General features: G+C 40.7%; 1 protein-coding gene across 8 annotated transcripts in view; it reads right to left on the bottom strand.

Annotated features, from left to right (window-relative positions):
* The window catches only part of GRIP1 (glutamate receptor interacting protein 1), a 309,369-nt gene that overhangs the window by 117,608 nt on the left and 167,671 nt on the right, over positions 1 to 24,090 (bottom strand). For all 8 annotated transcript variants that reach the window (XM_024992486.2, XM_059886942.1, XM_059886943.1 and 5 more), the window contains one exon: positions 208 to 355. In XM_024992486.2, the coding sequence (XP_024848254.1) occupies positions 208 to 355 (148 nt within the window). The remainder of the gene's footprint in view (positions 1 to 207; positions 356 to 24,090) is intronic.

Raw genomic sequence — 24,090 nt, 5'->3', positions numbered from 1 at the left:
CTGATAAGGAAGGTGAACTTTTAAGCTCTAGAATACTAACTTGTTTTGTATATGAAGCTTGTATAAACTGGCAGAAGAGCTGTTTTGTTTTACCTGTGTGTGCATGTGTGTAGGTATTACATATGTGTGTATACATATATGAATATATCTCTACATAGTTTAACACACGTGCAATTTGGAAAAGTAGGCACTTTCTATGACACTCACCTGTCTGCAATACTTGCAGATTTGATTTTGTCTATGACAATGACCTGTTTGTTACAGCACATTGAGGTAGTTAGGGCCACCCCAAGGCTGGCACCCGGAGTTTTGGCAACTTCAACTAGTAGTGGTCCGGATGCTGTTGCCACAGAATCTATGGAAGAAAATTTCAGAAAACAAAACACAGTAAACAAGCAAACAGACACAGAAAAAAGGTGGAGAAGGTTCAGTCTGGTGTTGATCTGTTAATGTTATTAAAACTTCAGATTTCCCTCCATTTAACATCTCCACGTCCAGTGAGTGGTAACTTCTTAGGGCATCTTTTAGGATGCCTGTTCTATCCAGCTAGTAGTACAGTAATATGTGCATGGGTTTACCTCTTCAATTAAAATTTAAGCTTCACATCAGTTGGGATAATGTCTTATGTTTCTTTATGCCCTCTACATTACTTGATATTGTGTGCATGCTAAATTGCTTGATACAGTGCCTGACAAATACTGGGTCTCTGAAGAAAGGTTTTAAAAATTAATTAACTCAGTAAACATCTTAGCACCTTCTATGGATGGATGGATAGATGGATGGATGGATGGGTGGGAAGGAAGGGTGAATAGACAATGTCTCTAAGTAGGCAAGTGGTAGGAAGGCATACGCTTCCCAAGTGGTGCAGTGTTAAAGAGTCCGCCTGTCAATGCAGGAGACACAGAGATGCAGATTTGACCCCTGGGTGGGAAGATCTCCTGGAGTAGGAAATGGCAAACTGCTCCAGCATTCTTGTCTGGAAAATTTCAGACAAGAGGAGCTTGGCGGCCTATAGTCCATAGAGCTGCAAAGAGTCGGACACAACTGAGTGACTGAGCACACACACAAAGGAAGGCATAACCAAGTTAAATTGGTGAATCCTCTAGGTTTTCCTTATTCTGGATCTGATATACGGTCATCTCTCCCTCGGGTGCATGCTTTATTTTTAGCTTGGAATGCTCTTCATTCCTTCAACTGGTACTCACCCTTGGGGGTATAAACTTCAATTCCTCTGGGAAGCCTCTCCTGACTTATGATCTGGTGAGAACCTTTTCTCCTGCTATTTTCCTGCTTTGTTGCACAAATGCCATTCCTCTGATTTCTGCCGAACAGCAAGCTTGCTGTAAGGACAGAGCCTGTGTTCTGTCCATCACAGCATCCTCAGTGCCTGGCATAGAGACTTGTGCATATATAGTTGTTGAATGAATGTATGGATAAATGAGACAATGCATGATGCTATTTAAAGCTCAGAAGAGGAAGAGATCATATGGGAAAGAGCCTTGGATGTGGATATAATACCTGTACTTCTTCTTTTCACAATATTTTGGTCATGGTAACACAGACCAGTTATAAAAACTAAGTCTGCTTGCTTACCTAGAAAGTGTTATCTTTACCTCAGCATTTACTACAATGGGAATCAATGTATAGTTAAAGCATTTTACAAAGTGCTGTACACATAGAATATTATTGCATATTATGACCGCAAACCTTTGAATCATCTCATTTTTTAAGACTGTATATTTTCAATAGTATTTTTATGACTTTCTACTACTCTGGTGTTTGGTACTAATACAAGTTTGTTTTCCTGAAAGTATATCTTCATATCAACAAGCCAGCACTCAGATATGGTGAACTAGAAAGTGTATTCCTATAGTGAAGCTCAGACAGTATGTGCTGACTCTGGAAGCTGAAAGACCCCTGGGACAGAGTCATCTTCAGTCGCAGATGAAACAAGATATTTGTTAAATAAGGTAAAGATGAGAACAGTCATGCCAACCACATTCATACTCCAGGCCTAAGGATTCTTGCATGTACTGTGTTTCTTAAATATCTAGTCCTAGAAAAAGTTAAGAGACCATTAGGGGCTGTATTTCTTCCTGTCAATTCCAGGGGAGAGTCTCACTAATAATAGCTGGGAGGACCCAAGGGTCTTAGTCCACTAAGAAGACTTTGTGATTCTGAAGTGTGCTGGCTATAATTTTCCCGTGAATCTAACTCTATGGTGGTGGCTACTCTCAGGTTCTGCTCACCCTGCTGTGTTAACAGCCTGACCTTGGGCCATTGACAAGATCTGGCTTCTCTTCTCCTTGTTTCCCTGTTTGCTTCTCTCCAGTGCTTCTGTTGGTCATATGCTCCCCAGGGTCCTGCCTTACTCTCACCTTGGAGTTTATAGACAGCAGTCCCCAGGGCTATCTGAAACAGTGGTTTGCACCTCTCCTGCCTCACTGGGACCTCCTAGTAAACAATTCTGGTCAGTCCTTGTCACCCACATTTGAGTTATCCTTCCATCATGAATATAGGTGATTCTTCCTACTTCTCAGCTCTAATAGTCAAAGTGCTACTGCTACAGCAAATGCACATAATCTGATGCCCATAGCTCCACTCCCAGGTCTATTGTCCTTCTCTTCTTGGAGTTTGCTCCCTTGCAATGTCTCTTCCTGTTCAGGTTGAACCTCACATGAGCTCTGGCCTACTGGAGTCTTTTCTGAGATTATCTTTACAGAGGAGGATTAATCTTTAGGAGGACTAATTTTAGAAGGACAGATATCCCAAAGACTTGATGGATTTTAACAGATAGTTTTGTAAGGAGACAATCACTTATATTCTTCCACATGCTTTTCTATCTAAATATAAATTCATGGGGCTTCCCAGATGGAAGTAATACACTTTTCTGTTACTTATAACCTAATCTCTAAGACATGACAGAAACTGAGAACTGTTTCTTGGTATCCCATTTTTCCTTCTTTCTTAGTAATAAGCTTTCTAAGTTTTAGCTGACTGGATGGCTGCCCAGCTAAGGACAACACTTCCCAGCCTCCTTTCTGGTGAGATGCAGCCATGTGACAAAGTTCCAGTCAACAGGAAGTGAGCAGAAGTGAGACATGATACATTCTTAGAAAGAATGGTGGTGCCCTCCTCTGTCTCATTTTCCCCTTCTTGACGTTGCATTGTGGGCCCAGAACTGGTGACCATCTTCCACCATCAGACATGGGCATGGTGCCACCAGAGAGAGGACCTTAGATTCCTGAAATCATATCTCCAGAGACTGTTTACTCTCCCAAGAAATAAACTATCACATTTAAGCTAGTAGGGTAAGTGTGAATTTTTGTTGCCAGCTGAATCTTTATTCTGACAGGCCTTTTCACTTGAGTCTATCCCCCTCAAAATACCTTTCTTGAATTTTTATTCTAAGAAGCTACTATTAATAGCTATTTTCAGACATAAATTTTATAAAGCCACAATCAATCATGACCCAGTACACACACTAGGTTTTCATGTTTCTTAAAAGTATTACATCAGGATTAAAGATTAGTTTGTAAAGAGGTTATCAGCAGAGGTAAAAGTTATTTAAATATAAACTCTTACAGTGCTATTCTTTTTTCCTGGCCTATATATTTGTCAAGGTGTTAAAAATTTTATTTTTGTAAGGTTCTAATGTTCCAGTTACAGTGAAGAGTTAATATTAATTTTTTTCTCATAGGAAGAAATGATAGGAATGGGAACATTAAGAAACATAGAAAAAGGGTGTCATATTTTCTGCCATCATTAATTTAGAGGGGGAGAGAGACTGTACTCACAGCTGTTCTGGTGCACCTCTGGAATGGAAACTATTAATAGAAATAACAGTCTCTCTTTAAGTAGTACTTGCCCCATTAAGGCTTTGAAGGAACAACAAATGAAATATTTCCATTTAGGGCAGCCTAATGTGCAAGGAATGTTTGTTTGTTTGTTTTAATTTAAAATGGAAAGCTTCAGAACTCTGAAAAGAGAACCATAAACTCATGGTTAAAGGAAGAAGCAGTGTGATCCTAAGCTGGGCTCAGGTCTGGAGGCCTGGAGGTACGGTCCTAGTTACGGCACTAATTTACCATGTGGCCTGAGCCATCATCTCCCCTGTACCTCATTTTCTTCTGTAAAATTAGGGGACTTCAGTAAAAGCTCCCTAATCCTGATCATCTATGTCTCTTCAGAGAAATAGCAATGTTAGGTAAGGAAGAGCCTACTGGGCATCAAAAATGAGAGAAACTTGGTAAACTTTATGAAAATATGCAATAGCTGAATTTAAATTCCAGTATCCTGCTAATGAGACTTCCCAGGTGGTGCTGGTGGTAATGAACCTGTCTGCCAACGCAGGAGATGCAGGTGACACGGGTTTGCTCCCTGCTTCAGGAAGATCCCCTGGAGGAGGGCATGGCAATTCACTCCAGTATTCTTGCCTGGAGAATCCCATGGACAGAGAAGCCTGGCAGGCTACAGTCCATAGGGTCACTAAGAGTCGGACAGGACAGAAGAGACTGAGCACAGCACATCCTACTAATGGGGAGAAGAGGGGAGCTACAAGATATGAAAGTGAGTCTAGATAATTATTGTTTATCAAGATGGGATGCAAAATCTCAGACCCTTAAATATTTTGATGACAATGATAACATCCTTTAAAGACCGAGTTTGAGGGATTGTCCCTCATTGCATAGTATGAAGGACTTCTTAGGGCACAACTTTTAACTTTCTATCGAAACTGTGTCATATTGAGTTCTTAACTTATGCAGAAAAAAAATGATGAGGGAAAGAAGGTGCTTATCTTATGTAAAGATGACCATAGATTGTTGATAACTGTTTAAGGAATATGAGCTCAGCCCTCTGGTCTCTCTCTTTAGCAGCCTAGAATTTTACTTCACCATGATCACTCTCATTCATATGTCCAGCACACATTCAGAGTTCCTTTGTGGCTGAGCTGGTAAAGAATCCTCCTGCAATGAGGGAGACCTGGGTTTGATCCTTGGGTTGGGAAGATCCCCTGCAGAAGGGAAAGGCTACCCACTCCAGCATTCTGGCCTGGAGAACTGCATGGACTGTATAGAGTCAGACACGACTGAACAACTTTCATTCACTAGTACACATCCTTCACTGATACCTTGAACAATTCCTGAGTGTCTCATAAGCCCATCAGACACAACATACCCAAACGGACTGGCAAGTCCACCCCACTCCACTGGTTCTTCTCCAGGTCTCCTCCTAGTGAATGGCTCGTATTTTAATCCATTATGGAAACCAGAAATTCAGGAGTCGTCCCCAACTCCATCTTCTCCTCACTCTCACAGATCCCTCTTGATTCTAATTCCTAAACAGATTTCAATTTCATTCTTTCTTTCCATCTCCACAATCACCATTTCCATCCAAGTACCATTGTCTGATATACCCCAATCCTCCCATGGCTCCCACCTTCCCCAATCCAGATCCAATTTTTAAAAAAGTGCAGATCTCATCATGCTAGCCTATGCTTTAAAACCCTTCAACAGCCATTTTTATAACAGGGTAAAATATATTATCATAATCTTCAAGGACCTACAGGACCTGGCTCCTGCTTACCTCACCTGTTTTCTTTACCACCGTGCTGTTCTTGTTCTCCAGCTTCCTACTCCTCTTTCAATTCTTCAAAAACATTGCATACTTTCCTGCCTCTGGTCCCTTATATATACTATTCCATCTGGAATTCTCCAGCTCCTGGTCCCTGCATCACCTGCTTCTTTACCACTGCTCTGCTCAAACGTCACTTCTGCAGGAAGCCTGCCCTGCCCTGCAAACCACATCAACCTGCCTGCCATATGCTTTAATAGCATCGCTATGCTTTCCCTTCACCGCACATCTAATAAATGTGACTCAACAATTAGTCGTTCAATTACCTCTTTGCTCTTTGATGAATAATGTAAGCTCCATGCTGTAGGGGTTGTGTATGTCTTCCTTATGACTGTGACTCTCTACAGTATCTATACAGCTTCTATGTAAACAGTAGGTGCTCAATGTGATCTGTTGATGGAATGAGTGAAAGAATGAAGGCCTAGTATTTTATTCAAGATGCAATGCTAGCAATAGTCATGATGCAGATATTTAAGTCACATTCTTGTGCTTGAGAGTTCTTAGTGTGGTTGAAATCATGTTAACCCCATTATTAAATCCTTTGAATGGCTGTTCTTGTAACAGAGTGCCTACGCATACCCGGATGATATTGATGAGGAGGGATATTTTTCCTTTGTCTAAATTCTAACCTGCATAATGATCTGTAGGTTAGATCATTATGAGGCACTGAATATTATGAGGCATTGAATGCCTCATAATATTGGACTGAGAAGTGTTTGAATTTATCTGATAGAAAAAGAATTAGAGAACAGCCTACTGGAAGAAAGTCAACCCACCTTTTTCCAGATGGAACTTGAACTTACTGGTCATTTCCCATCTATAAGTGTGTATAGCACACTCTGGGAGCTGGTGATGGATAGGGAAGCCTGGAGTGCTGCAGTCCATGGGGTCGCAAAGAGTTGGACATGACTGAGCGACTGAACAACAACACAGCAGCTAGAAATGGCCAAGTAAATGAGCTACCCCTAGGATTATGAGCTCTTAAAAGAGACTGGCATTACTCAGGGACAAATGGTTCTGGAGCTTCAAAGGAGGATATCCTTATTTGTACATATCTCTTACTCAACTTCCTTCCACAAAGGTCTGGAGGCTGCTTGCTTTAAACAAACAAAGAAACAAATGTAATATAAAGGAGCAATCAGGAAGAGTAAAAAGACCTAAGAACACCTTGCCCACAAGGGTTAATAGAGATGCTTTGACTGAATTACAAAAATGACTTTAAATTTCAGGGAAATCCACAGAGATAGAAAGTAGTTGGTAGCTGCCAGGGATTGGGGGCAGAGGGGACTAGAGAGTGACTGTTCAGAACCAGGCAGATACCATTTTAGAACCAGGCAGAGCTGATGGTAGCATGACACTGTGAATGTAGTAAACGCTACTGAATTTTAGACTTTAAGTGGTTAATTATACGTTATGTGAATTTTGTTACAATTAAAAAATACGACTAAATTTCCTGGAAACCACGGTCAATCCTGCACTGTTGGAAAAGAGGAAGTCTTCTAGTCCCTACAGTGGAAATAAAGATTCTACAAGACTCTTGTAGCAGGGAGCTCTAAAAGATATCTTTTCCGTGGAATTGTGTAAGTGTCAGTTGCTCAGTCATTTCCGATTCTTTGAGACCCCATGGACTGTAGCTCACCAGCATCCTCTGTAGATGGAATTCTCCAGGCAAGAATACTGAAGTGGCCATTCCCTTCTCCAGGGGATCCTCCCCACCCAAGGACTGAACCTGGATCTCCTGCATTGTAAGCAGATTCTTTGCCACAGAGCCACCAGGGAAGCCCATATATATTAATAGATAGTGCTGATATAATGGGGTGATGTCCTCAATGTATTTTCATAATGGCTGTTTCTTGAGGCATATGATTAAAAAGCAAATCAGTGATGCTGTCTCTATAACGAGACAAGATAATGTGATGGTCCACTTAATCAAAAGACAGACCCCAGGGCAGATAGATTGGCTCTCTCTCTAGGGACCTACCTAAATAGCAATCTTTTACCTTACTTCAGATTTCCAGCAAAAGGTGGATACTAGATAATTCAAATGGTCCTCTGTGAGGAGACCCTGGTATGCTGGCTTTCGTATACATGACTTAGACCAGATCCAAATGCTCTGGCCATCGCATGAGTCAGAGGAAGGATTCATGTAGTCTCAGGAGGCTGGGGAAACCTAATTAGACTCTTGCCAAGATAGAAGATCACCCACTTCATATTCTCACACAACTGGGCTTTCTAAGTCTGCAGGTTACATCATCATTCCTGCAACAACATGAATTTTAAAATACATTTATTGACTATATTTATATATTCCAGGAACCTCAGAAGGCACTGGGGACTCAAACATGAAAATATATTATCCCTTCCTTCACATAACCCCTTGGGGCCCATGCCAATAAGACAGAGGAGTGGGATAGAACTTTTGGATTCCACTCCAGTACTCTTGCCTGGAAAATCCCATGGATGGAGGAGCCTGGTAGGTTGCAGTCCATGGGGTCGCTAAGAGTCGGACACGACTGAGCGACTTCACTTTAACTTTTCACTTTCATGCACTGGAGAAGGAAATGGCGACCCACTCCAGTGTTCTTGCCTGCAGAATCCCAGGGACGGGGGGCCTGGTGGGCTGCCGTCTATGGGGTCGCACAGAGTCGGACACAACTGAAGCGACTTAGCAGCAGCAGCATGCCTACAAAAGTCTGTCTAGCCAAGGCTATGGTTTTTCCAGTAGTCATGTATGGATGTGAGAGTTGGACTGTGAAGAAAGCTGAGCACCGAAGAATTGATGCTTTTGAACTGTGGTGTTGGAGAAGACTCTTGAGAGTCCCTTGAACTGCAAGGAGATCCAACCAGTCCATTCTAAAGGAGATCAGCCCTGGGTGTTCTTTGGAAGGAATGATGCTAAAGCTGAAACTCCAGTACTTTGGCCACCTCATGCGAAGAGTTGACTCATTGGAAAGGACTCTGAGGCTGGGAGGGATTGGAGGCAGGAGGAGAAGGGGACGACAGAGGATGAGATGGCTGGATGGCATCACCGACTTGATGGATGTGAGTCTGAGTGAACTCTGGGAGTTGGTGATGAACAGGGAGTCCTGGTGTGCCGCGATTCATGGGGTCGCAGAGTCGGACACAACTGAGCGACTGAACTGAACTGAACTGATAGAAATTTATTCTGATGAACCTCATGAGGTTTCTACTTGTTCTTAAACTATAGGACACATAATGTTTGCAATCTTCCCAAACCCTATGAAAACTTTAATACAGTAAGAGTCAAAATGCTTATAAAATACTGGGTTATCTAATAGGATATGGTTTCCAGCTTTCTAGGAAGATTTACTCAAGTATGTCAACAAGTATATCAGGTATGACACCACCCACAGAAGGTGATTGAAGCTCCCTGTCCATAGGACTGTCCAGAGAAAGGCAATTATTACCAAGTATCTATGGTACAGGGCTTCCCTGGTGGCTCAGATAATAAAAAAATCTGCCTGCTGTGTGGGAGACCTGGGTTCAATCCCTGTGTTGGGAAGATAACGCGGAGAAAGAATTGGCAAGCCACTCCAGTATTATTGCCTAGATAATCCCATGGACAGAAGAACCTGGTGGGCAAGAGTCCATGGGGTTGAAAAGAGTTGGACATGACCGAGTCACACACACACACACACACACACACATACGGTACAAGTCAAAGGAATGGCGATGATATGAGACCTATGGGGGTCTGAGGAGACTGAGCATGGTGAGCTGGAATGCTCAAGATGAGCTTCTTAGTTGAGAAGCTGAATGCTTCTCAGCTGCCTTTATCTTAATGGGCTCTAGGAAAACAAAACTATTTTAAGTGAGTACTGCTTTCCAGAATTACCCATGTGGCAGTTACTCTCCGCATCACAGAAGAGGATCTACAAATGCTCACGTTTAATTGATCATTAGCCTTTTCTAGCAATTGTTTTCCATAATACATGTTTCCACACAGCAACGTCAGGAAGCCCATACCACCTTGTGGTATTAAGCCGAGTTCCCTTGCTGCCATCCAGCTCCATCCACAGAGGGTCTGATGAGAAGCCAGAGTCCAAAAGCCCTGGCTTTATTCCAAGATGTCTAATAAGATGCATAGGAAGAATAAAAGCGAGCAGACAGGGTAGATGAATGGGGCCCCCTTATTAAAGAAAGTGCAAGAGAAAAAAATGGACTGTGTCAAAATGAGAAAAACTAACAGAAGAAAAATCAGGAAGAAATAATCAAGAGCCCATCCCCTGACAGAAGATTAGTTTATTCTGCTGAAGTGAAGCATGGCTGAGAAAAATGGATCATGTAGATATAAATTATTCATGGTTAAAGACGTCTCAGTCATTAAGATATTTACACCCTGAGTGAAGCCTTGCACGCTGTGTTGATTTATGGGCTACATAATTACATAAGATACGCTGATGACTGTTTGCATGGGAAACACTTTGGATTTTTTATTTTGTTAATCAGTTTTCCCACTTTGAGCCCAGCATTTCAATCAGAGCTCCAGGCTTGATTAGAACCTCCCAGGGGTGGTAAAAAGACTGCTTGGTAACAGTAGTTTTGACGGCTGTACATTCCTTCAGATAAAAAGTACCTTTGGGGGGCTTTTCAAATTACCCATTAGTTAAAAGTATTTTTATCAGTGATATCCTCTTCAAATAATGCTACTAATAATTTCAACCCTTTTCAGATGAGCAAAACTCTAATAAATATTTCTTAACTTAAAAAATTGCTGGTTTGGTTTTGTCAATTGAAATTCACTACTCAGAAAATACACCCATACAACAAAAAGTATACCTTCTGTATTCAAATGAGCTTTATCTGAAATCCTAAGTTTTTCTTGGGAAGTTAAAGGGACCATCTTGAATGCAGTTATTGTACTGAAAGAAGAGTCCAAACAATGCAAGTAGAATTCAATAATACACCCATGTTAACTTGAGTTTGGCTAAAGCATGGTTGATGATTACTTTCATTCCCTGCAGCAGCCTCACCCTAGTAATTTTATTTGGAATATCTTGACACTGCCCCTTCCATTTTATGGGACTCATCTTTCTTTTGCACCTGGATTATTGGCCTATACTGCTTTTAAATTTTTTACTAAGTATAATAAACATAGGGCTTCCCAGGTGGCACTGTGGTAAAGAATCTGCCTGCCAATGCAGGAGATGCAAGAGAAGCAGGTTTGATCCCTGGGTTGGGAAGATTCCCTAGAGTAGAAAATGGCAACCTGCTCCAGTATTCTTGCCTTGGAAATTTCATGGAAAGAGAAGCCAGGTGGACTAGAGGCCATGGGGTTGCAGAGACTCTGACACGACTGAGGGACTGAACACAGCACACGTGACAAACATGTGGAGAATGCATAAATCTTAAGTTTGAAACCTGAGAGATTTCCATAAACTGTGTTTATTTTCATAAACAGACCTGTGTAACCAGACCTAGAAATACCAGCATCAAAGAATCCCTGCATCACATGTTCCTTTAAATCACCTCCCTGACCCACAGGTAACCGCCATCTTGACATCTAGCAGCATAGGTTAGTGTGTATATGTGTTAGTCGCTCAGTTGTGTCCGATTCTTTGCGACGCCGTGGACCCTGCCAGGCTCCTCTGTCCATAGGATTCTCCAGGCAAGAATACTGGAGTGGGTTGCCATGCTCTCCTCCAGGGGATCTTCCCAACCCGGGGATCGAACCCACAGCTCTTAATGGCTCCTGCATCGGCTGGTGGATTCCTTACCAATAGCGCCACCTAGGAAGCCCTCTTTTACAAATTGCACAAATCTCTCTGTTTCCAACTTTCTGTTAGGTTGTCTGGCTTATTGGTTTGTGGGAATTAAAAAAAAACAAACAAACATAATCTGATATGAGTCTTTTTTTGGATATTTGTTGTACAAATATATCTTCCCTGTCTATAACTTACCATTTCAGATTCTTAATGGAGTCTTTTTATTTTAAAGAGAAGTTCTTATTCTTTTTTTTCCTTATGGTTAGTACTTTGTGTTCTCTTTAAGAAATCTTTGCTTGCTGTAAAGTCATGATGATGTTCTCCTAGACTTTTTTTTTTTTTGCCAGATTTACTATTTAATTTTCACATTTAGATCAGCAATCTATCTGGAATTGATTTCTGTGTATGGTGTGGGATAAGGAGAGTCACCATATATTTTCTCCACCTGGGTATAGCTTACCCATCATCATTTTTTGAAAAGATCGCTTTTCTTCAGTGTGTTACAAAGTCACTTGTGTCATAAATTAGATGACTACATACCTACAGTTCTGTTTCTGCTCTGTTTCATTGATCAATCTGTCTGTCCTTATGGCAGGATGATGCCGTCTTAATTACTTCAGCTTGTTAATAGATCTTGATACCTTGTAGTATGAGTTCTCTGGTTATTTTTCTTTAAGACGGTCTTGGCTTTTCCTGGTCTTTTATAGAGTAATGTATTATTATGTATTTAGTTCAAGGGAAACTAGAACACATTTGTTAAATAAGTGAGAGAGTTAAGGCTCCTGGCTAAGTGAGTAATAACATATGAAATAATCATGTTAGAATTTACATGGTGGGTTTCAGTATTAAAATTGATAGTCTGACTTAGTTTTTATAGATATTTAACCTTTTTTTTTTTTTTAAGAATACTAACAAAATCTTCCAATTTAAATTTCTAGGTGGTCTTCCCTGGTGGTCCAGTGGCGAAGATTCCACGTTCCCAATGCAGAGGGCCCAGGTTTGATCCCTGGTCAGGGAACTAGATCCCACATGCTGCAACCAAGACACCCAGTGCAGCCAAATAAATAACTATTTTTAAAAACTTCCTAGGGCTCTAATTTTATCCTACAGAGAAAAATGATAAAGAGTTTTTATACTTTTAAAAGAGAGGGTGAGAAAAATCAGGTCACAAATTCCTTACAGAGGTTTTTGGGCTTAGGCCCAGTGACCTGGGCACTCCTTGTAAACAAGGTTGTGCCCCTTTCCTGCACAAGCTCTGGAAGCTTGCATTTCCATTGTCAGTACCAATGTGAGGACTTTTTTTTTCCTTTTTTTTCAGGGCATAATTCTGTGTACCAGGAGCAAGCTTTCAGCACACTCAAAAGGTTTACATCCTACTTGCTGTAAAAAGCATAAACAGCCAGGCGAAGCTGGCATTTAAGTGACTGATACCAATAGGAAAATAGAACCATCAGGCACAGAGTGAAAAATCCTTTGGCCTGGTTATTTAAGTGATGTGGCATATATACATGGCCATTGCACAGTCATCATATTCCATATCATCGTTTTCCAGAAAGCCTGATTCCTCCTCCATCTAAAAACAGTCAGTGTCAGGTTTTTCTGAGTTGGATGAGTGATCCCCACAGGAAATGGGATGAGCCTCCACTAGGTTGTGCTGAGGCAGAGAAACTACTTAAGTAGGAGTGAGGGCCTGCAAGATAGATAAAGAATTCTTACCACTAAGGGTTCTTAATCTCCAGGACTGGGAGGGAACTGTCAGTCAGGAAGAGTTAATGGCTTAATGACAAGACTCAGGCTCTCCTTGGCCTCCTGTGCTAGGTCAGGTTTTATGGTTACATTTGAAAAAAGCATTCTAGTTCTCTAGGAACAGATCTAAAATAGACAAATGAATACAAACTATGCAGATATCCTAAAAGCCAGTTTACTTGTAAGGTGTCAAAAATAATGGACTATATGGTCCATGGAATTCTCCAGGCCAGAATACTGGAGTGGGTAACCTTTCCCTTCTCCAGGGGATCTTCCCAACCCAGGGATCAAACCCAGGTCTCCCTCATTACAGGTGGATTCTCTACCAGCTGAGCCAAAAGGAAGCCCAGAAATATTTAAAGCATCTGTATTTATTGACTGACCTTGAGCTTGACAGGAAAGAAATGCAATATTAAAAAAAAAAAAAAAAAAAACCCAACATGGGGCAAATGTACAGGTCTAAAGAAATGGTTAGATTTAAAAAATGAAAAATTTGATTACTATGTATTAAAATGACCAATGCCATGTCAATGAAGAAGCAAAGAAAGCCTGATCAGGGCATCAACAGAGCAGAGGCACTAAGAGGGTCCCCAGCTTGGGTCAACGTGACCACTGGATGGAAATACTAGTCTCACTGGCCAGTGTCTTGAATCCTGTAGGCCCTCAATAATACTCATTTATTAGTCATAAAGTAAATGAAATTTTAAATAGAAAATGTGACATATGGTTGGAAGGGATACAAAATAAGTAGGATGTCACAATCAGGATCTAAAAAAGTTTAGACAGGTTGGAATGATGGGTGGATATTTAGAAATTATTTTTAACAGGTGTACGATGATGTGCCTTATGTTTTTACTGTAAGTTATAGTTTACAAGGTGATTTCACGTATTTCACCTTGTTTTGTTTGTCACAACAGCTCTCTGGTACAGGCCCGGGCATTTGAAACACTCTGCAAGTGATTCCATCATGCGGCGAGGGTGCAGGGCTCTTGTTTGGGGATATAGGCTTGATGGGCAGGAAGATATTGGTTATCAGAGGTGTTCAAGTAGAGCTTGGCAAGAAAAGTCCTGAAGAAATTCTAGCATTAGATAGGGGTTCAAACAAATGATGCTGAGATTCAGTTACTGTGGGGTTGTCAACTTTAAAGAACAGTGTCTCCTGGGAGCCTTACATGCCTTCAGAAGCATGTTTTGAACATTATCTTTTTGCCTTTTGGGTTACATAGTATTTTCTGTAGGCATGCATTTCTTGACAAGGGAGGGCATTTGAAAGTGATAAATAGCAGTTCACACTACTATAAGACATACTCTTATTAACAGAAATTGAAACAACTCCTGAAATATTTTGAAATATGAGAGTAGGAAACTTCCCTAAACCAGTACAAACAGCAGGAAGTGGAGCTCACTCTTTTTGCAAGAAATTAAGGATTTAATGGAGGGCAAGTAGTTTCTGGACGCATCTATGGAATCAGGGAAGGTTGAGAGTTTTTGCTAAAGGCAAGAGCTAACAGACTGCTCCATTTTAAACCTTTCATCATGGAACCCCAACTTTGATGATGGTGCCACATCATTCACGGTATCTTTATTATATTAAAAAGTGAACACAGACCCTGCTTTGGGAGGACACTTGTGGCCTTCTCCTGGACTATCTATTCCTCCTCTCACTTGGGAGACAAGCTAGAGCCTAACACTTCTGCTTCTCTACAGAAATCTGGGAGGCTGATGTAGCACCCAGGATCTCTGATGATGTCTGTCCATATATTCAAGATATTAAGACAGTAAAGAAAAAAGAGGTAGGAGTGGACTGTAAAAAAAAAATGGAACAAATGAACTTACTTACAAAACAGAAACAGAGTCACTGATGTAGAAAACAAATCTATGGTTACCAGGGGAAGAATCGGGGGAAGGATAAATTGGAAGATTGAGACTGACATATATACACTATTGTATATGAAATAGAGAACTAATAAGAACCTACTGTATAGCACAGGGAATTCTTTTCAATACTCTGTAATGACCTAAATGGGAAAATAATATTTAAAAAGTGAATATGTATAACTGATTCACTTTTTTGTACACCTGAAACTAACACAAAATTGTAAATAAACTATATTCCAATAAAAAAACAAAAATAAGAAAATAAACGCTGTGTTTCAAATGAAAAAAGTAGGAGCATTTCTGAAATATTATGTCTCACTTCTTTAGTCTGAGTAACTTTACCTGAATTCAAATCAATAAAAATGCCTGAATGATTAAATACCAGTAGATAATTAATTCAGTGTCTCACTTTCTTCTTTCATATTCAGAACTCTCTTAGGTACCTACTGTTAAATATTTGATGTTCTGGGATTTTTAGTGGAGGGGGTTCAATTATGAATTTGGGCCTAAAACAATTTATAATTTAAATGGTAAGATTTCATCTTTAAAGTATTCCCTGTGAAACTTTTATTTTTGAAAGAATATTCACTGAGTCTTACATTTCAATTTCAGAATCTTAACTTTAGAATAAAACAAAGACATGTTCCACTAGTTTTTCTGCTGCTTTCAGAACTTGCATCCATTCTTGAAACATTTATTGCTTCATAGATTGGCTATGATTAACCTCAATCCTCTGTGGGTGCACTATCAGACTTAAGATCCTAGATTCGGATGGATGGACATGTTTGCTTAGTCATGTTGACTCTTTGCGACCCCATGAACCACAGCCCGCCAGGCTCCTCTGTCCATGGGATTTCCCAGTCGAGAATACTGGAGTGGGTTGCCATGCCCTCCTCCAGGGGATCTTCTTCACCCAGGGATTGAACCCAAGTATCCCACAACGCAGGCAGACTTTTTAACGTCTGGTCCATCCTAGGTTTAACATGATATTATCTGTGTTATTTGGAGCAACTACTGTAATCTCTTCGAGACATTACTCCATTTATGAAAAACAAGGATAATAGTGTACATGTCACAGAGTTGCTATGACAGAGTTAATAAAATGTACAAAGTACCTCGTACAACTTTTGGCAGAAACTAACCACATAAATTGTTAGTTCTCTCCTCCTCTACAATTTCTTGGGTTAAATCCAGGACATGCTGATGTCATTAGTATCTATGCTGACTAATTAATTTCCTGGTAGATGTTGAGAAAATTACTTTTTTTACTTGACCAGAAAAACCTAGACAAAAGACTCTAATATCAAAAAAATTAAATGATGATTTACATGCCTCCAAAACGTTTAGTGTTTGCATCTATGTAAGATACAGTGATGTCATCAAGAGAATGTTCTAACAGAGAAAGGAGGACAGGATGAGGGAGCTAGACAGCTGTGTAGTGTATCCCTAGTTAGATTTTCATGTGTTGTTCCACTTACTTAGCTTTAAGTGCTGTAAATGATTTCAATATTAACTCTCTCTGCATTTTCAGATTATCCACACTACACTACTTATGGATTGAGTTTTATAATCTATAACTAATGAATCTATATCTTGGACAAGGTACTAAAAAAACTATACATGGAGGCTTTCAACGACAGCAATTATAAAAATTAAATGAATTTTCATTTTTTTCACAGGTGGCATGCCAAATGATATCTTCAACTTGGTTGACCAGCCTCAAACCTATCTTAGACCCCACCCCCACCACCATATGTCTTCCCAAGTGTGAGAATTCTGCTGGGAAGTCTGCCAAGCTTTTACTATAATTCTGTTTGGATAATAAGGCTTAAGGGAAGCCAATTCCACAGGTGAATGTACCACTCAGCACAAAACTGTCTTTTAAGGAGCTCAAAAGATGTGTTCAAGTTATGGAAATCACCTCTGAGAAGGAGGAGGTCCTAGGGTCACCCATTGCAAGTGTCCACAGGGTGAGACATTTTAAATAATCTGTCTGCAGTAGATCCTCAGAGGGTCCTAAGAAGTAGGCAACCAACAGCAATGAACCAAATCATATAAGGCAAAAAGTCTGGTGGGACTTTACATGGGTGCAGCTGAAATATCACTTGAGTTCTTGTGAATTAATGATAACCACTCCTTCCCACTCTCTGAGAGAATGTGTGTGTGGCTTAGTAGGCTTTTTTTTTTTTTAGCTCTTGAGAGGCACAAACTTAAGCCAGAATGAAAGTCTCCAGTGAGTCAGGTCTTAATACTCTGCTGGTTCAAACATACGATGCTTATGTTTATCTGAAACCATGCCCTCGTGTCGAAGAGAATTTTCCTTGTACCAGTGCTTACAAGGATGAGACCTCTGTGAATGGTCTGGGAATGACAGGGTTTGGACAATGAGTCTGGATGATATAATTGACTTACACTCCCAATTAGGAACAACAGTTGTAACTAAAGAGAAGCTTCAGGTCCTCAAATGAGCTACAAAACACCAAGCTTTCAACCAATTACCATACCATAGCAGGGCAGCTTTCAAAATCCATATATTAGGGACTTTAGTCATGAAGACTCATATTTGCTGCTTGGTGAAAACAAGGGTTTTCTAAAATAGAGAAGAGCTGGGCACACGGTGATAAAGGCCACTTTGTGCTCTGATCCCAGTATTTCCTAATCTTCAGAGACCTGGAGAGAAATAATTTGTTTCTTGTACACCAGTGCACCTTCTTTGGGGGAGTCTGGTAAATTCCCTAACAGTCTGGATCTCCAGACTAATGCTTACTGTTAGACTCTGCAGTTATGGTATTCTGGAATCACTGAAAATGGCTAATGAAACTCTGGGCAAGAAAATTAACTGTGGCTACGGGCCAGTGAGTCACAGAAAGCCCTTCCATGTAGCTCTGTGGGACTCAGACACCCTGATGCTTTTACTGATAACTGGAGGAAATACTTCTTGAAGGGAAGGGAAAGGAAGGGAAGAGGGTGGTGAGGGGAGGAGAGAGGAGAGAAAAGAGAAGCGGAGGAAAGAATAAATAAGATGAACAGAATAGCACTGCAAATTGGTTACTTAAGGCTTTATTGCATCTTTTACTACTACTTTTGGAGTTCTTCAGAGCAGAGTAAATATTTACTGTCAACTTAGTGAACTAAGTGGACATACCAGTTTTAAGCTGTCTGCCTTTCATTCCATCAACAAATATTTAATGTGTACTTTTCTGTGCCTCTGATGCTGAAGCTGAAACTCCAATGCTTTGGCCACCTGATGCGAAGAACTGACTCATTTGAAAACACCCTGATGCTGGGAAAGATTGAAGGCGGGAGGAGAAGGGGACAACAGAGGATGAGATGGTTGGATGGCATCACTGACTCAATGGACATGAGTTTAGGTGAACTCCAGGAGTTGGTGATGGACAGAGAGGCCTGGCGTGCTGCAGTGCATGGGGTTGCAAAGAGTCGGACACGACTGAGCAACTGAACTGAACTGAACTTTCTGTGCCTCAGGCATATATGGTGCATACAGTGGTTAAAATATATATATTATCTCCCTATCCCTGCCGCCCTTATAGTGCTTACAGTTTAGTGAAGGAGATATCGGATTAGCTCACCAACAAATTAGCATTTTAATGGTGATAACTACTGTGAACGAAAAGTAAGAGTTCCCTGGGTAAGTGAAACAGGGAGACCTAATTTAGAGAGAGTGTCAGAGGTTTTCTCTGAGGTAGTGACATTAAAGGATATGTACAAAATAGCTGGGTAAAGAATGTGTGTTTGTTCATGTGCTGGGGTTGGAGAATCACTTCTGAGGCAGAGGGAACAGAACTTGAAAAGTCCCAGAGGGCAGGAGCCTGGTAGGTGGGAGGAGCTAGGAAAGAAAAAAAAAAAGAGTCTTGGGAATAAGAGAAGGGCACTCCTAAGAACCCATGGAGAATGGAGATGGGGGAGGCAGCTCTGGAAACAGCAGGCAGGGCTTCATGGGCACTGTATAGAGTTTAATTTTATCTGAGATTTAGTGGATGACATTGGATGAGAGTGATATGATTCCATGAGTGCCATGTAAAGGTCTCTTGGGCTTCTATGTGAGCGTGGAGAAGGGAATGGGAGTGAGGGGTGGAGCCAGGCACAAGCTGAGAGGTGGCTGGGAGAGAGGGCGGCTTCTGGGTGTGAGACGTGAGGACAAGTGCAGAGAAAGTAAAAATGCAGACAAGGAGGGTGGCTGGAAAGAGGAGAGGTGTACTCTGCAGAAGAGCTAGGTATAAGCGGGGTGAGGAAAAACAAAGGATGGCCTAGTCTCTTGATTTGAGAGCTGCTCCAATGGAGGCACTAATGCCTGAGATGAGGAAGATGGGAGGGGAATAGGCTGAGGGGAGAAGTCAAAGTCAGCTCTAAACATTTAGCTTTAAGAATTATCATATAAATGTTGCATTAGGACTGCTCTGATGGAACAGACTTGTGGTTGCCAAGGGCGAGGCAGGGAGGGAAGGACTGGGAGTTTGGAATTAGTAGATGCAAACTATGATGTATAGAAAGGATAAACAACAGGTCCTACTGTATAGCATAGATAATTATATTCAATATCCTATGATAAACCATAATGGAAAAGAATATGAAAAAGAATATATATAATATTATATATATATATATATATCTTAATCACTGCCGTACAGCAGAAATCAACACAACACTGTAAATCAACTATTGTTTTTGTTTAGTCACTAAGTTGTGTCTGACTCTTTGCAACCCTCTGGACTGTAGTCCACCAGGCTCCTCTGTCCATGGGATTTTCCAGGCAAGAATACTAGAGTGAGTTGCCAACTCCTGGAGTTCACACAGACTCACGTCCATTGAGTCAGTGATGCCATCCAGCCATCTCATCCTCTGTCGTCCCCTTCTCCTCCTGCCCCCAATCCCTCCCAGCATCAGAGTCTTTTCCAATGAGTCAACTCTTTGCATGAGGTGGCCAAAGTACTGGAGTTTCAGCTTTAGCATCATTCCTTCCAAAGAAATCCCAGGGCTGATCTCCTTCAGAATGGACTGGTTGGATCTCCTTGCAGTCCAAGGGACTCTCAAGAGTCTTCTCCAACACTACACTTCAAAAGCATAAATTCTTCGGCACTCAGCTTTCTTCACAGTCCAACTCTCATATCCATACATGACCACAGGAAAAACCATAGCCTTGACTAGACAGACCTTTGTTGGCAAAGTAATGTCTCTGCTTTTGAATATGCTATCTAGGTTGGACATAACTTTCCTTCCAAGGAGTAAGCGCCTTTTGATTTCATGGCTGCAGTCACCATCTGCAGTGATTTTGGAGCCCAGAAAAATAAAGTCTGACACTGTTTCCCCATCTATTTCCCATGCAGTGATGGGACCAGATGGCATGAGCATTGTTTTCTGAATGTTGAGCTTTAAGCCAACTTTTCACTCTCCACTTTCACTTTCATCAAGAGGCTTTTTAGTTCCTCTTCACTTTCTGCCATAAGGGTGGTGTCATCTGCGTATCTGAGGTGATTGATATTTCTCCCGGCAATCTTGATTCCAGCTTGTGTTTCTTCCAGTCCAGCGTTTCTCATGATGTACTCTGCATATAAGTTAAATAAGCAGGGTGACAATATACAGCCTTGATGTACTCCTTTTCCTATTTGGAACCAGTCTGTTGTTCCATGTCCAGTTCTAACTGTTGCTTCCTGACCTGCATATAGGTTTCTCAAGAGGCAGGTCAGGTGGTCTGGTATTCCCATCTCTTGAAGAATTTTCCACAGTTTATTGTGACCCACACAGTCAAAGGCTTTGGCATAGTCAATAAAGCAGAAATAGATGTTTTTCTGGAACTCTCTTGCTTTTTCCATCATCCAGCGGATCTTGGCAATTTGATCTCTGGTTCCTCTGCCTTTTCTAAAACCAGCTTGAACATTAGGAAGTTCACGGTTTACATATTGCTGAAGCCTGGCTTGGAGAATTTTGAGCATTACTTGACTAGCATGTGAGATGAGTGCAATTGTGCGGTAGTTTGAGCATTCTTTGGCATTGCCTTTCTTTGGGATTGGAATGAAAACTGACCTTTTCCAGTCCTGTGGCCACTGCTGAGTTTTCCAAATTTGCTGGCATATTGAGTGCAGCACTTTCACAGCATCATCTTTCAGGATTTGAAATAGCTCAACTGGAATTCCATCACCTCCACTAGCTTCGTTCGTAGTGATGCTTTCTAAGGCCCACTTGACTTCACATTCCAGGATGTCTGGCTCTAGGGCAGTGATCACACCATCGTGATTATCTGGGTCATGAAGATCTTTTTTGTACAGTTCTTCTGTGTATTCTTTCCACCTCTTCTTGATATCTTCTGCTTCTGTTATGTCCATACAATTTATGTCCTTTATCGAGCCCATCTTTGCATGAACTGTTCCCTTGGTATCTCTAATTTTCTTGAAGAGATTTCTTTCCCATTCTGTTTTTTTCCTCTATTTCTTTGCACTGATCGCTGAAGAAGGCTTTCTTATCTCTTCTTGCTATTTTTTGGAACTCTGCATTCAGATGCTTATATCTTTCCTTTTCTCCTTTGCTTTTCGCTTCTCTTCTTTTCACAGCTATTTGTAAGGCCTCCCCAGACAGCCATTTTGCTTTTTTTGCATTTCTTTCCCATGGGGATGGTCTTGATCCCTGTCTCCTGTACAGTGTCACGAACCTCATTCCATAGTTCATCAGGCACTCTATCTATCAGATCCAGGCCCTTAAATCTATTTCTCACTTCCACTGTATAATCATAAGGGATTTGATTTAGGTCATACCTGAATGGTCTAGTGGTTTTCCCTACTTTCTTCAATTTAAGTCTGAATTTGGTAATAAGGAGTTCATGATCTGAGCCACAGTCAGCTCCTGGTCTTGTTTTTGCTGGACTGTATAGAGCTTCTCCATCTTTGGCTGCAATCTGGTGATGTCCATGTGTAGAGTCTTCCCTTGTGTTGTTGGAAGAGGGCGTTTGCTATGACCACTGCATTTTCTTGGCAAAACTCTATTAGTCTTTGCCCTGCTTCCATATTCCAAGGCCAAATTTGCCTGTTACTCCAGGTGTTTCTTGACTTCCTACTTTTGCATTCCAGTCCCCTATAATGAAAAGGACATATTTTTTGGGTGTTAGTTCTAAAAGGTCTTGTAGGTCTTCATAGAACCGTTCAACTTCAGCTTCTTCAGCGTTACTGGTTGGGGCATAGACTTGGATTACTGTGATACTGAATGGTTTGCCTTGGAAACGAACAGAGATCATTCTGTCGTTTTTGAGATTGCATCCAACTACTGCATTTCAGACTCTATTGTTGACCATGATGGCTACTCCATTTCTTCTGAGGGATTCCTGCCCTCAATAGTAGGTATAATGGTCCATTGACAGAATGTGGTCCACTGGAGAAGGGAATGGCAAACCACTTCAGTATTCTTGCCTTGAGAACCCCATGAACAGTATGAAAAGGCAAAATGATAGGATACTGAAAGAGAAACTCCCCAGGTCAGTAGGTGCCCAGTATGCTACTGGAGATCAGTGGAGAAATAACTCCAGAAAGAATGAAGGGATGGAGCCAAAGCAAAAAGAATACCCAGCTGTGGATGTGACTGGTGATAGAAGCAAGGTCTGATGCTGTAAAGAGCAATGTTGCATAGGAACCTGGAATGTCAGGTCCATGAATCAAGGCAAATTGGAAGTGGTCAAACAAGAGATGGCAAGAGTGAATGTAGACATTCTAGGAATCAGCGAACTAAAATGGACTGGAATGGGTGAATTTAACTCAGATGACCATTATATCTACTATTTTGCATATAGTAGTGTGTATATGTGAATCCCAAATAAACCCCAAAAGAATCTGAGCATATATATATATATATAGGCTTCCCAAATAGCACTAGTGGTAAAGAACTCATCTGCCAATGTGGGAGACATAAGAGATGTGGGTTTGATCCCTCGTTCAGGAAGATTCCCTGGAGGAGGGCATGGCAACCCACTCCAGCTTTCTTGCCTGTAGAATCCCATGGACAGAGGAGCCTGGCAGGCTACAGTCCATAAGGTTGCAGAGAGTTGGACAAGACTGAAGCAACTTAATTCTCACACATACATACATATATATGTGTGTGTGTATGTATATGTGTATATAACAGAATATACAGTTATACATATATATTCAAGATTATTTTTCTCTGTGGTTGGATACTAATTGTATATTCCTCTTTGTAAAATGAACTTAAACAACCTTTTGTTAAAGGAAATTTTATTGAAATATGGTTGATTTACAGCGTCGTACAACAACCATATTTCAATAAAATTTCTTTTATTTTAAGATAAATATTAACTTACTATTCCATGTCACTCCCACTCTGATACCACTATTCATCCTCTTCATACCAAATGTAATACCAAACTTCTAGAAGTAGCCCCTGAAAGATATTCCAAAGTACTCTATTCTTACATTAGTGTTACTCAGGTATTGCCAATGAGTACCTCTTACATTCAAATCAAATTATCTAAATTGCTTCAAAAGAAGCCTAATACCCAAGAAATGTACCATATGATTCCTGTTACAGATAGTTCAAGAATTAGAATACATTCAAGGCTTAGGAAGTCAAGACAGGAGAAAAACTGGTAGCAAAGATGTGGTAGCAATTGAGAGGAGGCACAGTGTGGATTCTGGTGATAATGGTTGCTGTTTTCTCTTTCTTGACCTGGCTAGAAAATACATAAGTGGAAATTCAGCAAGCTGTACAAGTAAAATCTTAGCACTTTTCTATTTGTATGTTACTATACTATGAAAGTAAATTAAAAACAAATCTATTCATTTAAAATAAAAAATCTAGTTTTTAAAGCTTAGGGTAACTTTCTCCTTACCTACTTCTTCTATTTCCCAAATAGGACAAGTGGCTCTGAATTCAAATACGGAGAAGTGAGTGAGATGATTAGGAATAAGAGGATTCTTCAAAAATTCATTTTGTAGATACAAATGGAGAAAGTATAACAAAATCTATTTTTAATCATAGAAAAGTAACATTCTTAATAAACTGCTGCTGCCATTTAAAAGTTAGACTTCTTTTATACAGGAAACTCCCTGGGCTTCTGTTTATGATATTTTTTATGAATAGGAGAAGG

This window comes from Bos taurus, chromosome 5 (genome assembly GCF_002263795.3).
Source record: "Bos taurus isolate L1 Dominette 01449 registration number 42190680 breed Hereford chromosome 5, ARS-UCD2.0, whole genome shotgun sequence".
Lineage (NCBI taxonomy): Eukaryota > Metazoa > Chordata > Mammalia > Artiodactyla > Bovidae > Bos > Bos taurus.
This window is presented reverse-complemented; position numbering and strand designations above follow the sequence as displayed.